This window comes from Balaenoptera borealis, assembly GCF_965194805.1.
Source record: "Balaenoptera borealis genome assembly, chromosome: 10".
Classification (NCBI taxonomy): domain Eukaryota; kingdom Metazoa; phylum Chordata; class Mammalia; order Artiodactyla; family Balaenopteridae; genus Balaenoptera; species Balaenoptera borealis.
The window spans coordinates 2,933,515-2,945,840 of NC_138874.1; the positions used below are offsets into that span (position 1 = coordinate 2,933,515).

Below are 12,326 nucleotides of genomic sequence, written 5' to 3' on the forward strand. Positions count from 1 at the left end.
TTTATCGATTGGGATGACAGTATGGAGAGTGTATACCTATGTCAAAGCTAATCACATTGAGCACTTTAAGTATACAAAGTTTAGTGTATTTCAATTGTAGCTCAATAATTTTTTAAATAAAATATTTTTATGGGCAGTCTAAGTAGTCTATGATATGTGAGGAAATTTTCATGGCTGACAATATATGTTTTGATTATTTATAGAACTTAAACTTAGTTCTCATTGAAAATATCAATAAAAATCATTTGTATGAACTTAGGGGCGAAAAAAATAAGACGAGATCCTTAATAGCTGAACATGGGAAATGAAATGGTTCTGGCATCTCAAAGCTAATGATGGGACACTATCAAATTGTCCCCAAATCATGCTGGATCCCTTTTCCCAGAGACAGAGAGCCCTCAGCTGTGTGGATCATAATTCACCCAAGTGACCTGTGTCTTTGGCTGTGGTTCTGTTTGTATCTTTTTCTGAGAAGATACATCTGAGCAGGTACTTTGGCTGTGGTTCTGTTTGTATCTTTTTCTGAGAAGATACATCTGAGCAGGTACCCGGTGATAACTGAATAAAGGACACCACATTCCTGAAAGTTTTCCATTTCTCCATCAAATAGTAACAATTTTGTCTTTCGTAGTTGGTTCTTTCTGGAACTAGAGAATGGTGCGAGGCCAAGAGAAAAAGGAGGGAGGCATAGTAAGCCACACCACCCCAAACCTCCCCCTTTTTTGCCAAATTTTTGAATTTATAAATTGGGGCGGGGTTGGGGGGGAAATGCCTTGTTTGAATGAGTATTCTTAAACAGAATTACATGTATTAACACTAATATTTTTCCAACTATAGTTTGTTTCTCCTCTGGGTATCATTTCCAAGATCTTTACAAGAATCATTTAAAAAAATAATTATATACTTATGGTAATCCATTTACCCATAGATGAGGGCATTAAGTAAAACAGTTGAAAGTGGATTATTACTGCTTTGTGCTAATCCAAAACAGAAATATGTTAGACTAAATGCATACAAGTAATTAAAAATTTTTAATGTACTGGAAATTTATGGATTCTGTACTAAAGTACTCAAGCATAGGATTGCAGCGATGCCAGATCATCTGGCACAGAGGAAATATGTCTGTGCCATGCTCTGTGTCACCCTCAGACTACTGTCCTCCACTGTCCTTCCTGCTCTGAACTGGTACGTCTTGTATTGTAACCAGAAGACACAATATCAGGAGAGCTGGGAATCCTGTGCCCAGCCCAGCCCTGTTCCCAGGATGAAATTGTCCTTGGGAAGCAGCAGTGCCCAATGAGACGGGAACAGGGCTTGGTTGATGACTGGGGTCAGTCATGTTCCGGGACCCGGAAGGATGCTGGCTGCTGCCCAAACACTGGTCACATGACTGGGAAAGACGGTCCGTTATGGTTGAGCCCAGAAAAGCATTTGTGGACCCAAAAGATGCTGCAGACATATGAATAATGAGGCCACTGAGATGGGTAAGGAGAATAAGGAACATATATACTGTTCAATACATTAACATCGTGTGTTCTGCCTTCTTTTTACCTTTTTGCTGTTCCTACTTAATAACTGCAAGCTTGACAAGTTGGGACAAATACAGCTAAGTTTGTTGACTTTTCATCCTTGGACAAAGAGAAAACATCAGTTTGTGATGTTTCTATACTGGAATCATCTGATGAAGAAATATATATTTCAGCCCGTACAGTTTTCCCTTATAAATTAGGTGGTAAGAAGAAAGAGACGGCTGGGTAATTCTGCAGTGTCCTCAGAGGATAATTCTATTACCATCTTTCAGCAATTGCATATCAATGAGCTAGTCAGCCAAAAGGGAAAGATCTCTTGATGAGAATGTCCTGCCATTCTTATTAGCTGCAATATACAAGATATGTCTTTGGTGACTTTTGAACCCATAATCGTATTTGTCTGACAATAATTGGTACCATATGGTTTACAGACCACTTTCACAGATATTTTCTTAGTGAATCTTAACAATAATCGTATCAATAACTTTTAATTTTGACCATTTATTAGATTTCCAAAATTATTCCACTACTTTGTTCTCTCCCCAGAACTCCTCTGCCTCCCAGCCTAGAAAATATAGTTAGGACAAAGTACTGAATTACCAAAAGATAAAACAAATAAGCAAAAATCTCTTTTAAACTTATCACCTTGGTTATCTTTCTATTTTAGTACTTTTTGGGTGGGGCGGGAGAGTTGGCATGTTTTTTAAAAAACAAGATGGTCTGTGAAATAGAGGGTGTTATCTTAAGCCTTAATTCTGTGAAACTAACCCAGAATTAATCCTGAAAGTAACCTGCCCATTTCTTTATATTTCCTTTGCTTCTGGATACAATCTAATTCCTAGAAGAGATCATTAATCCATTTTTATTCTGGCATTATGAAAGTATCCAATTAGATGGGTAAATAGATTTTTAAGATAAATTCAAATAATTTAAAGATATATATTTAGTGGATAATCTCTGCTATATACCAGAGATATTATATAGCTATCTTTCAGCCATAATTGTCTGAAGAAATGTAATAGCTCACATATCATTTTTTCATTAAAACTTTAAGCATATCCCCTAACTGACTTATTTTAGGCCTAAATTTATTTCTTTTCGATTTTGAGTCTGCAGACATATTTGCATCTACATCCTGCAATATCTATAAGGCCATTTTATTTGATAAACAGTCATTGAGGGGCCTCTTTTGTTACAAACACTGTGTTGTGCACAATGGGAGAGAAACTAGTAGGAACAGAACAAAATCCCTAAAAATGAAACTCAAGAGTAGTGGGGAAAGACAGCAACATAAAGAGTTACAATTCAGTGTTAAAATGCTGAGCTAAAGATGTCAGTGCCAGGAACAGGGAAGAAAGAATTGCTCTGAGCAAAAATTCCAGCATCATTCTTGACTCCTTTTGGTCATATCTGACACCTGCTCCATCAGCAAACCCTGGTGGCTCTAGCTTCCACGTGTATAAAGAATGCAGCCACTTCTCACCAGTCCCAGGCCGAAGTCACCACCATCTCCCTCTGGATTATTGTTTTTTAACTGGCCTCTCCTTCTGTCTTATCCCTCCTGACAACCCACGCGCCACCACCATTTAGTCAGTTCTCATGATGGCAGTGGGGTGATCCTGTTAACACATAAATTAAATCATTCTGCTCATAAACCCCTAATCGTCTACCAGTTGCCTCCTAGTAAGAGCCAGACACCCATTAGGCCCTCCGTACCTCAGCCCAGCATTGCCTCTCCGAGCTCAGCTCCTGCTGTTTTCCCCCTCGCCCTCAGGAAAACACCCCAGGAATGCTCCTGCCTCAGGACCTTTGCACTAGCCGTTCCCTCTTCCACAGTGTTCTCCCTGCCGATATCAACATGTCAGCTCCTTCACCTCCTTCGGGTCTCTCCTGAAATGTCACCTTCTCAGTACAGCCCTCCACGGCCACCTCATTTCAACAGCAGCTTCTGCTCCCCAACATTTCTGTCCCCCTTCCCCACTATATTTCCTCCTTAGCGCTTGTCACCACCTAGCATACTAAATATTTTACCTATTTTTCTTGCTTATTGTCTCTGTTCTCCAGTAGAATATAAGCATGACGAGGGTAAGCACAATGAGGAGGGTGATTTATGTTTTTAACTTGTTAAAGTCACAAATGTCTGGAAGAGCGCCTGGCACATAGTAGGTTATCAGTTAATATTTCTGGGAGAAATGATTGAATGATTGCTTATTGATACCGTATAAGTGACTTGGCAAGTCCTTGGACCTTTATTGATTCACAGAGGATTGGGGAGAGGCCTGGGTAAAAGTGGTGGGATGATCTTGCTGGTTCACACCGTTTCATTTCAGAAGAGTCAGGGAGGTTAATCCCGGAGCCCTCCCAGCTGGCCGTCTAGCTGACACGTAGGCATTGTTACACGTGCAGCTAGTCTTGCTCTTAGGAGAAAACAGTGCAGGAAGGCAGTTCCTCCGTCATGTAGCTTCAGGGCAAGCCGAAGAGAAGTGAGGATGAGGTGGAGTTTAGGCAGAGAATTTATTACCACAGTTTCACTTTCTCCTGTTAAGGAAGCCTTCTCTGTATCAGTGTTTCCTGCTTTCATTGATCAGGAGTTAAATGAGATTGCTTAAGCTATTTCTTCTAATTAATTACTTGTGCTTCATCCAATTTCACATGCACTCAGCTTTTTCTGATGATCGTGTGAGGTTTAAGAATACAGTCTCTGACTTATAATAGTCCTATTTACAATTTTTCTACTTTACGATGGTGCAAAAGTGATACACATTCGGTAGCAAACATACTTTGAGTTTTGATCTTTTCCCGGGCTAGCGATACGTGGTACTATACGCGCTCATGCTGCTGCGCGTTGGCAGGAAGCCATGCTCCCGGTCAGCCACGCAGTCACCAGGGTAAACAACTGATACGTTTACAACCACTCTGTACCCAGACAGCCATTCTGCACATTCAGTACAGTATTCGATACGTTACATGAGATATGTAATACTTTATTACAAAATAGGCTTGTTGTTAGATGTTGCCCAGCTGTATGCTAATGTAAGTGTCCTGAGCACATTTAGGGTAGGCGAGACTAAGCTATGATGTTTGGCAAGTTAAGTATATTAAATGCATTTTTGATTTACGATATTTTCAATGTAGATGGGTTTTTCAGGACATAACCCCACTATAAGTCAGAGAAGATTTGTACACTAAAGGGAGCATAGATAGAAAAATGGGATATCAAGTTAAAAAAACAGCTGGTTTCTATCACGTGATAACCCACAGCCTTCTATATGGTCAGGGCATCGCCTTCTGTGATATTTGCACTATGATGGCAGAACCAACCGTTTTTAAGACTTGAGTATTATCTATTTTAGGATTTGGTGGCATTGGTGGGATGTTGAGATGGCTTCCCTGTACTTGAGAGTGTGCATCGCTTGGTCCCATTTTTGGAGGGTGGGGGAAGACTGGTTTAAAATGTTGCTTCCTACTAAACATGCAGTTATGGGCTTGGAAGAAATAGTTACGCATGCTAATCACTCCCAAATCTGGATATATTTCAGGGTGTTTTCACAGTTTTCCCCACATAACATCTGTACTTAAGAAGCCTCACTGCTATTGGTAAAGTATTGACTTGATTTCTCTGCTCACATCCAGGGCACTGCATGGTACTGCCCTGCTCTCCCTAGACCCCCTGCCAGGCACTCCCCTACAGGCGTCTCCATCTTCCATGAGTATGAGCTTACACAGCCATTCATCTCGAGGTGGTTATGTTCACCATCACTGACAACTCCCTCCGCATCTCATACACACCGGGCTGCTCCCCTACTAAAATTTCCCAAAGCCACGTGTTACACATTCCTTTTCTCTGCCATGCTCCCAGCTGTTTTGTGCTGTTTTGATCTGTCTGTTTGCACAGCGCTGTCAGATTATATGCATGAAAGGTGTATTGCTGACATGAATGGTTTTGAAAACGTTTCTGTAGAGGCTACCTCGGTTATCAGTGGGGAGAAGGAGGTCAGGGACTCCTATTTGAATCTTTGCCAGAAGAGGACTTGTGTACATTGACAAAGAAACCCATTGAAATCTGATTATGATCTCTACCAATATATAAAGGATATGGTAGTCTCTACTAAAGAAATAATAATAGGCAGTAGTGACATAGAAAGGCTTAAAAGTATATGTTAAAAAGGAGATACTTCCAAGCAAGACTCAGGTAAATAGAATTGGTAGCTTACTCTGGGTTACCAAGTATTCATCAGCAAGAGACCCAACCAAAGTTGGCACATTGGAGAAGGGCCCTTGGATGTCCTGCTCACAGCTATCTGGAGGACTGGATGGGATCCACTATCCTTCATATTGCCCACGTTGGCCTGGTCTTACTTAGATAAAGGATAACTTAGCAATTATTTTTTTCACCTAAGCAGATAAGAAAACCCAAGGCCCATGGCTCCTTAGCTGGACAATGATGGCAAAGTAGAAAAGGGAAGACAAACTAAAAAAGATGGAAAGCATTTTTGTGATAGGAAAGAACATAGAAAATTTATTCCTAACAGCAAATTTTTGATATTGATTATCTACCCTTTTCAATCACTTCTTCAAAGGATAAACTTAGCTTCTGTTTGCTTCCCTGATCTTTTCCCACCAAGTTTGCTAATTTGACTGTAGATATTATAAAGACAGGCCATGAAAACATGTGGCATTTAATGTTTAAAGTCTAGCTTGAAAAAGAAAAAAAAAATGTATATATACACATATTATTACCTTAAAAGGAAAATCCGCCATGTATTTAATTTCAATCTATTTTTTAAAGACTTCACATAAAAAAATTTCACTCTATGCCCATGGCCGTATATAATAAAGAGTGTAATGAATAAAGTACACTTTTTAAAAAGTCTATCCCAGGCCAAGATATGTGGGTATGATGCACTATTTTCAGATTTTGTTTTCTTTAATCCTCCAACAAAGATTGGTCCCAACTTTGCATGCACGCCTTATGTTATCCAAATATCTCTGCCAATCTTTCACATGCTATCTTTGGCCAGTGTTCTCCTTGAAAGATAGCTGAAAAAAATATGCTTTTCTGTTTGTTTAATATCTGAAGAAGAACTGCTACAACTGAGGTTGGCTTTATCAGCTCAAGCATTTTGGGGATGACCAGGTCTCTCTCTGGTCCCACCCTCCTCCATGAAACTAGAGATCTGCAGTTGTTTCAACACATAGATTTACTTTGGATTGTTTTTCACTTGTCTAATCAAAACATTATTTCATGGGCATTATTTGATGTGTCAGTACCCTAGTGAAACTTTTATATTGATATTTTCCCCTTAGAAACAATAAATCACATTTTTCTCCAAAAAATAAACATTCATAGGCAAGCAACATTCTAAAATCCTTTGTAATCCTGGCTTTCTTTAATAAAGCCACTTAGCCCAGTCCAAAAAAAAAAAAAAATCCAAACCTTTCCTACCCTTCTCAATATTCAAGTTCTGGTGTTTCGAGTTTTGTCTCCTATGTGCTTTGCCTCTGCATTCTCGAATTCTCGTCCTTTCTACTCCAAATAGCTGTAGGACTCCATTTAAATCCCATCAGATTCTTTTTACAGCTGAAATAGGAGCCCTGAGGTCATTTCTAGGCCAACCCCCCTGCCTAATCTGTGAGAATGTCCTCATCACACCTCCCCCTCCCAATTATTTTTAAACTCAACTCTTCAAAGTAAAAAAGTGTAACAGAGCCCATAGAAGCAGAAATGCTAGAACTTGCCTTTTTCTTTTTATCTTTCACAGGAATGGCATTTTTAAACACCAGCTTGTGTCAGACATTGAGCAGTCTCTCCCCAGGAATGAATGTTTTGATTAAAAGTTATTTAGTATCTCTAGCTCCTTGGAATTCTGCCTAAAGCTGGAGATATTCTTAGCTGCAGGTCTTGTGCCTTCTTTGACCAGATAGAAAAATGGCTCAAAATCTGGAGGGAATAAATAGCATTCTCAAAATAGCTACTTGCTTATATAGGTGTTTATATCGTAGAGGATCCTGAGGTGTTGAGAATTAGGAATTAGAAAAGAACGCTGGGATGAGAAGGAATATGTCAAAGCAGCGTCTTTCTATATAGCTCTATCCCTACAGCCATTGATTCTCAGGCTTTTGCTTAAAACCAGGTTTAGAACACTACACTCGTATGGCAGGCCTCTGTACATAATGTTTCTTAACTTGAATTTGTATTTAAATCAACAAGGGTTAAAGACATTTAAGCAGGTTGGTAGATAAAATATGATCTAATTTTTAAACTACTTTTAATGTAAAATCATGGGGACAGATTCTCATAGCATCTAAACGTGCATTTCAAAAAAGGAAAAAGAATCACTTTATTCCAAGGATGCAAATAGAATTTTGACTCAAGTTATTTTCGCTTCAGAGGTAACGTTGCTCTCAGTACAGCCTCTTCTCTTTTTAACTATCATCCTTTTGAGGCAAAATATTTACAGAGCATTGAATTATTTTTCTAGCTTTCCAACAGCATTTCATGCACTGAGATATTGATGTGACATAGTTAGAAGTTGGGCCCTCGGGACCTGTATTGTGCAATGGCATTGTGCTGCTATCATCAGGAGATGCCATTTTTTCCAGCCCCCAAGGTCCTGTCTGTACTTGTTTACAGGTCATCTGGATAGAAACTAGTATAGGTTCAGTGGCATGAGTGTTATCACGGTAACCTTGGCAACAGAGCTAGCTCTGATTTCAAAACCTCACATGCTGTATCATAAAATTAGATAACAGAATTGACATTTTGCTACATGTCTGTCATATAAATTAAACTCTGAGAATGATTTTCTTTATAGCCATGTGCCTTAATATGGAAATAGAAGGCACCAATTAGAAAAAATTTTATACATATATCAATATGTACTCTTCCACATTTAGGTGGTGGATACATTTTCTCAATTCTTTCCCTATGATTTTGAACCTGAGATACTGCCATATTATTCTCACTGTGCAGAATTCTTGGCAGCTTTATTTTATGATCAGGCTGAAGCTTACAGCAGAGCTGCATCAGACATCCTATATAAATAGGATTATGAATAATAGAAAACTCAGCTCCTAAAAAATGTAAAATTCAAAGCGTTCTTGACTTTACTGGATACCATTATTTATGCTGATTAGAAGTAAGACCGTGCACAGAATATTCTGCTAACAAAATCAGAATCCCAAAGACAAGACATGCTTCCCTTTCATTTATACAGTTATGCATATTTTTACACACATTATATTTTCCAGTACCCAAGAATCTTTTATAAGATCTTTATTTCAAGGGCATTTTAAACATGCAGATTAATACACTCATCTGCTTTGAGTCCTAGGGTCCTCTTTTATAATTTGTAAATATTTTAATGTCAGGATTTTCCCCTCTACTTGTTGTGGTCTGGTGCAGTTTTTCTTGGATATAAATTTAAAGACTCAACTTGTGAATTACATTTAATGTAAGCACCCTGCAGTTTGCTGCGTTGCAAATGATTATTTTTAGAAATTTTATGGTTGCCTGGATATATTTGTTTGTCTTCATTGATATGTAGGGAGAGAAGCTCATTAATGATTTAAAAAGATGGTGTTTTGATTCATCGATTTGATTCTTCTCATTATATAAACAATAAAGGCAATAAATTAACATCTAATAAAGTTGTAAGTTTATTTCTAAATGTAGCTGCAAAACAGTCTTGAATCCTTGGTTATAACTTTTTCTATTCTTTATATTCTTCTGCCTCCATGTTTTCAAAGTCATCATTCTGCATATTTGAACCTAGAAAGATGGTTTATAATTCTTATTAAAGATACCTTTTAGCAGCTATCTGTCAAACACCATAATTGACAACTGTTTTGTAAAACAGTTCTTTGGCTCCTAGAATGATAAGTTATTATATAAAACATGGAAGATCCTTATGTCACAATTGACTATAAAACAATTTTCCTTTTTTCCATATACCTGCTCTGTGTCATATATCACATTTGAGAAATCTGCTTCCAACATTTTCTCATCCATCTTGTTAGCCGTCTGACTAACTCTGGCTCGTTTTATATTAAATACTACCTTCTTGCCTTATACCTAGCAAAAAGTCGAAATTCCTGCAAATTCAGGACTTTTTCTTTTCAGAAAAAGATAAGTGGTTGTGCTCTCTCCATGTGTGCTTAAGGGAGAAGAAGGGCAGAAATCCTTCTGTGTATTTGCCGACCCTGTACAGCAAATACCTGTTACATTTTTTTGTAATGTTTAAACTGTTTGTTTTATCTCATTGAGTCATCGTCACCTTTCTGTTTACAGTGGTAAATGGTATTATTTTCTTTTATCTTGAAACTATTTCTTGTGATGAACGGAAATAGTTCAGCATGTGGTGGTTCCAGACCTGAGTCTAGTTTGGGTAACCATCTGTACTGTAAAATAACATCATTGGAAACCTTTCAATGCATAGGCCTGCAGTGCAACATGGAAATGCACTCAGGCTGTGTGGGTGCTGGAATGTGGAGGCTTACGGGGCTGTTTGCATGACACCAAGATGTATTTTAATATCTGGTTTTTTTTTTTTTAACTGTGACATGATATGGCATTAGATGGATGGGGGAGGGGAGGAACCATAATGATAAACGAGAAAATGAAAGTTAAAAGGCAATACAGCTTCTTTTGTGATTTCCTTTTAGGTCCGATGTTGTGGTCCTCTGTTTTTCGATCGCTAATCCCAATTCCCTAAATCATGTGAAAACCATGTGGTATCAAGAAATCAAGCACTTTTGCCCTCGCACACCTGTTGTTCTAGTTGGCTGCCAGCTAGATCTCCGCTATGCTGATCTTGAGGCTGTTAATAGAGCCAGACGCCCTTTAGCAAGGTAAGCCGAGGGACGCAAGTGTTTCACTGTGCCGGCCAAATTAAAATTTAGAGGTAGCAGATGTCTCTGTAGCCTTGGGTTCTGTTCTTCAGTGGCTCTGGGGCCCCATCAATCAGCCATAGGCTTTAGGTTTGCTTGTTAATCATGAGGAGGGGATGTGTACCCCTGACCCCTCTCATGTTCACCATCACCTCTTAGGCAGGAACCTGTTTTTGTAAAATGGTTGACCAGCGATTGAAGTGAATTCTCTAATTATGCTATGGAGTGTATAAAAGTGCTTTGAACTTTGTAAAGTATTAAACAAAATGTTAGCTACTCATAATGATGTCTTTCTGGAAATTATATTATAGTAAAGTTAACTGACATTCAGAGCCATCAGCCATAATTCTTGCCCCCAGGAACATCAGGTTCATGCACACACATATATATCCAGGTGTTTTTAATCTTCTCATTTTCCTCCATCCAACCTCTGAGAGTATTTCATTCCCAAGTTGGCAGTGTCCAGTTTTTAAAAATGATATAGACCTATGGTTGCAAAACTGCAACACTGCTTTTTAAATGGCTCTAGTGGTGATATGTTTAGAGCGTCACACGTTTAAAATACAACTTGAAGGAGAATTTGTTTCAGTCTGTATAAAATGTGGATACCAATCTTGGTGGCGGGGACGTGGAATAAGAGTTTTTCAAAAAGCTGTGCTCCTTCAACATTCTCTTTTAAAAAATAATTTTATATGTTTTATGCTTAACTCCATTTTTTGCTGGTGAGCATAGCTTTTCCCAAAATGTTGATATTAATACCTTCCTTCCAGGTAGGTACTTGCCTTAATAGGGTTGTTAGAAAATTTTATACAGATACAAGTTTTTATGCTCTCACAGCAAAAGCAAATGGTACTTTGTTGAGATAATTTCTGATGTTCTAGGTATGTCTTGGATGACAGTTCTGAAAACAATTCATGTTCCTTCTATTCTTAAATGCATGGACTTGGAATTGAATATCATAAGCCGCGCAGAGGGAAAGAGGACTCCTGGCAAATGAGAGATTAGCCCCTGGCCTCGGAACTTTCTGTTTCAAAGGTTAGGATAGTCGGCCCTCACACCGTGGATGTGCGGAGGCCTGGAGGAGAGTTACAGAGCTCCAGGGGACCGTCCTTTCCATAGACAGTTCTGAGATCTCATGAAGGAAGTGGTATCTGAGCTAAGCCTTAAAGAGATTCATCAGTTAGTGATGAAGTTAACCCTTCTTCCTTTCTGCACTTCCCTTACGCCTTCACAACAAGCTGCAGTTTTCCCTCTTTTCCATCTAGGTCCTCAAATCCAAATTCTACCCAGTATTCTTATTGCTCTAAGGCCGGTGCCTGTCACACACATCACCCTTGGTCTTGTAAGCCAAATATTTATTTAGGAAGATCCTCTCCTAAGAGTGTGTCTCAGAATCAAGGATGTGTGTGTGAAGAGTATAACGACAGATCCCATCTTGCCTACATTCTGGAATCCATCTGTGTCTTGACCACGGTTATGCCGTAATTACAGCACTATTCTGCCAGGACTGCTTCCAAACATTTGGCTTCCTGGGGTTTGATTAGATTGTAAACGGGCCTTGTGTGCCAGTCTAAAGGGTGTAGACTTTATTCCATGGGCTCTGTGGTACCAGAGGAAATTTTTTTAAAAGAACTGCGCCTAAGTCGTACTTGTATTGTGTAAGGAATTTTCGTGCAGCAGTGAGGACCGAGAGCGAAAATGTGGAGAAGCTGAAGATGGATGAGTTAAGAGGCTTATGTACTAGTCCAGGCAAAAGATGATGAGGGCCTGACTGAAGAGTGTGGAAGGAAAGGGAAGCGGTGAGATGTGAAAGAAGGCTCACAAACCTAATAGAGGAGACTTAATGAGCTATTGGACATGGGCCATTTAGGCCAGAACCAGGGAGTTCTAGACTCTCATTGCTTAGGA

The 12,326-nt window shown here is 39.0% G+C and overlaps 1 protein-coding gene across 10 annotated transcripts in view; it reads left to right on the forward strand.

The window, feature by feature from the left end:
* The window catches only part of RHOBTB1 (Rho related BTB domain containing 1), a 69,893-nt gene that overhangs the window by 38,387 nt on the left and 19,180 nt on the right, over positions 1–12,326 (forward strand). For 8 of the 10 annotated variants that reach the window (XR_014249007.1, XR_014249008.1, XM_082407437.1 and 5 more), the window contains one exon: positions 10,194–10,379. The exons of 1 other annotated variant lie outside the window; for it this stretch is intronic. Coding sequence is in view for 7 of the 9 variants with exons in the window: in XM_082407437.1 (XP_082263563.1) it covers positions 10,194–10,379 (186 nt within the window). In the remaining 2 variants the exon portion in view is untranslated. Of the gene's footprint in view, positions 1–5,106; positions 5,127–10,193; positions 10,380–12,326 lie in introns of those variants that run through there. One more of the 10 variants, XM_082407443.1, reaches the window with a different exon arrangement.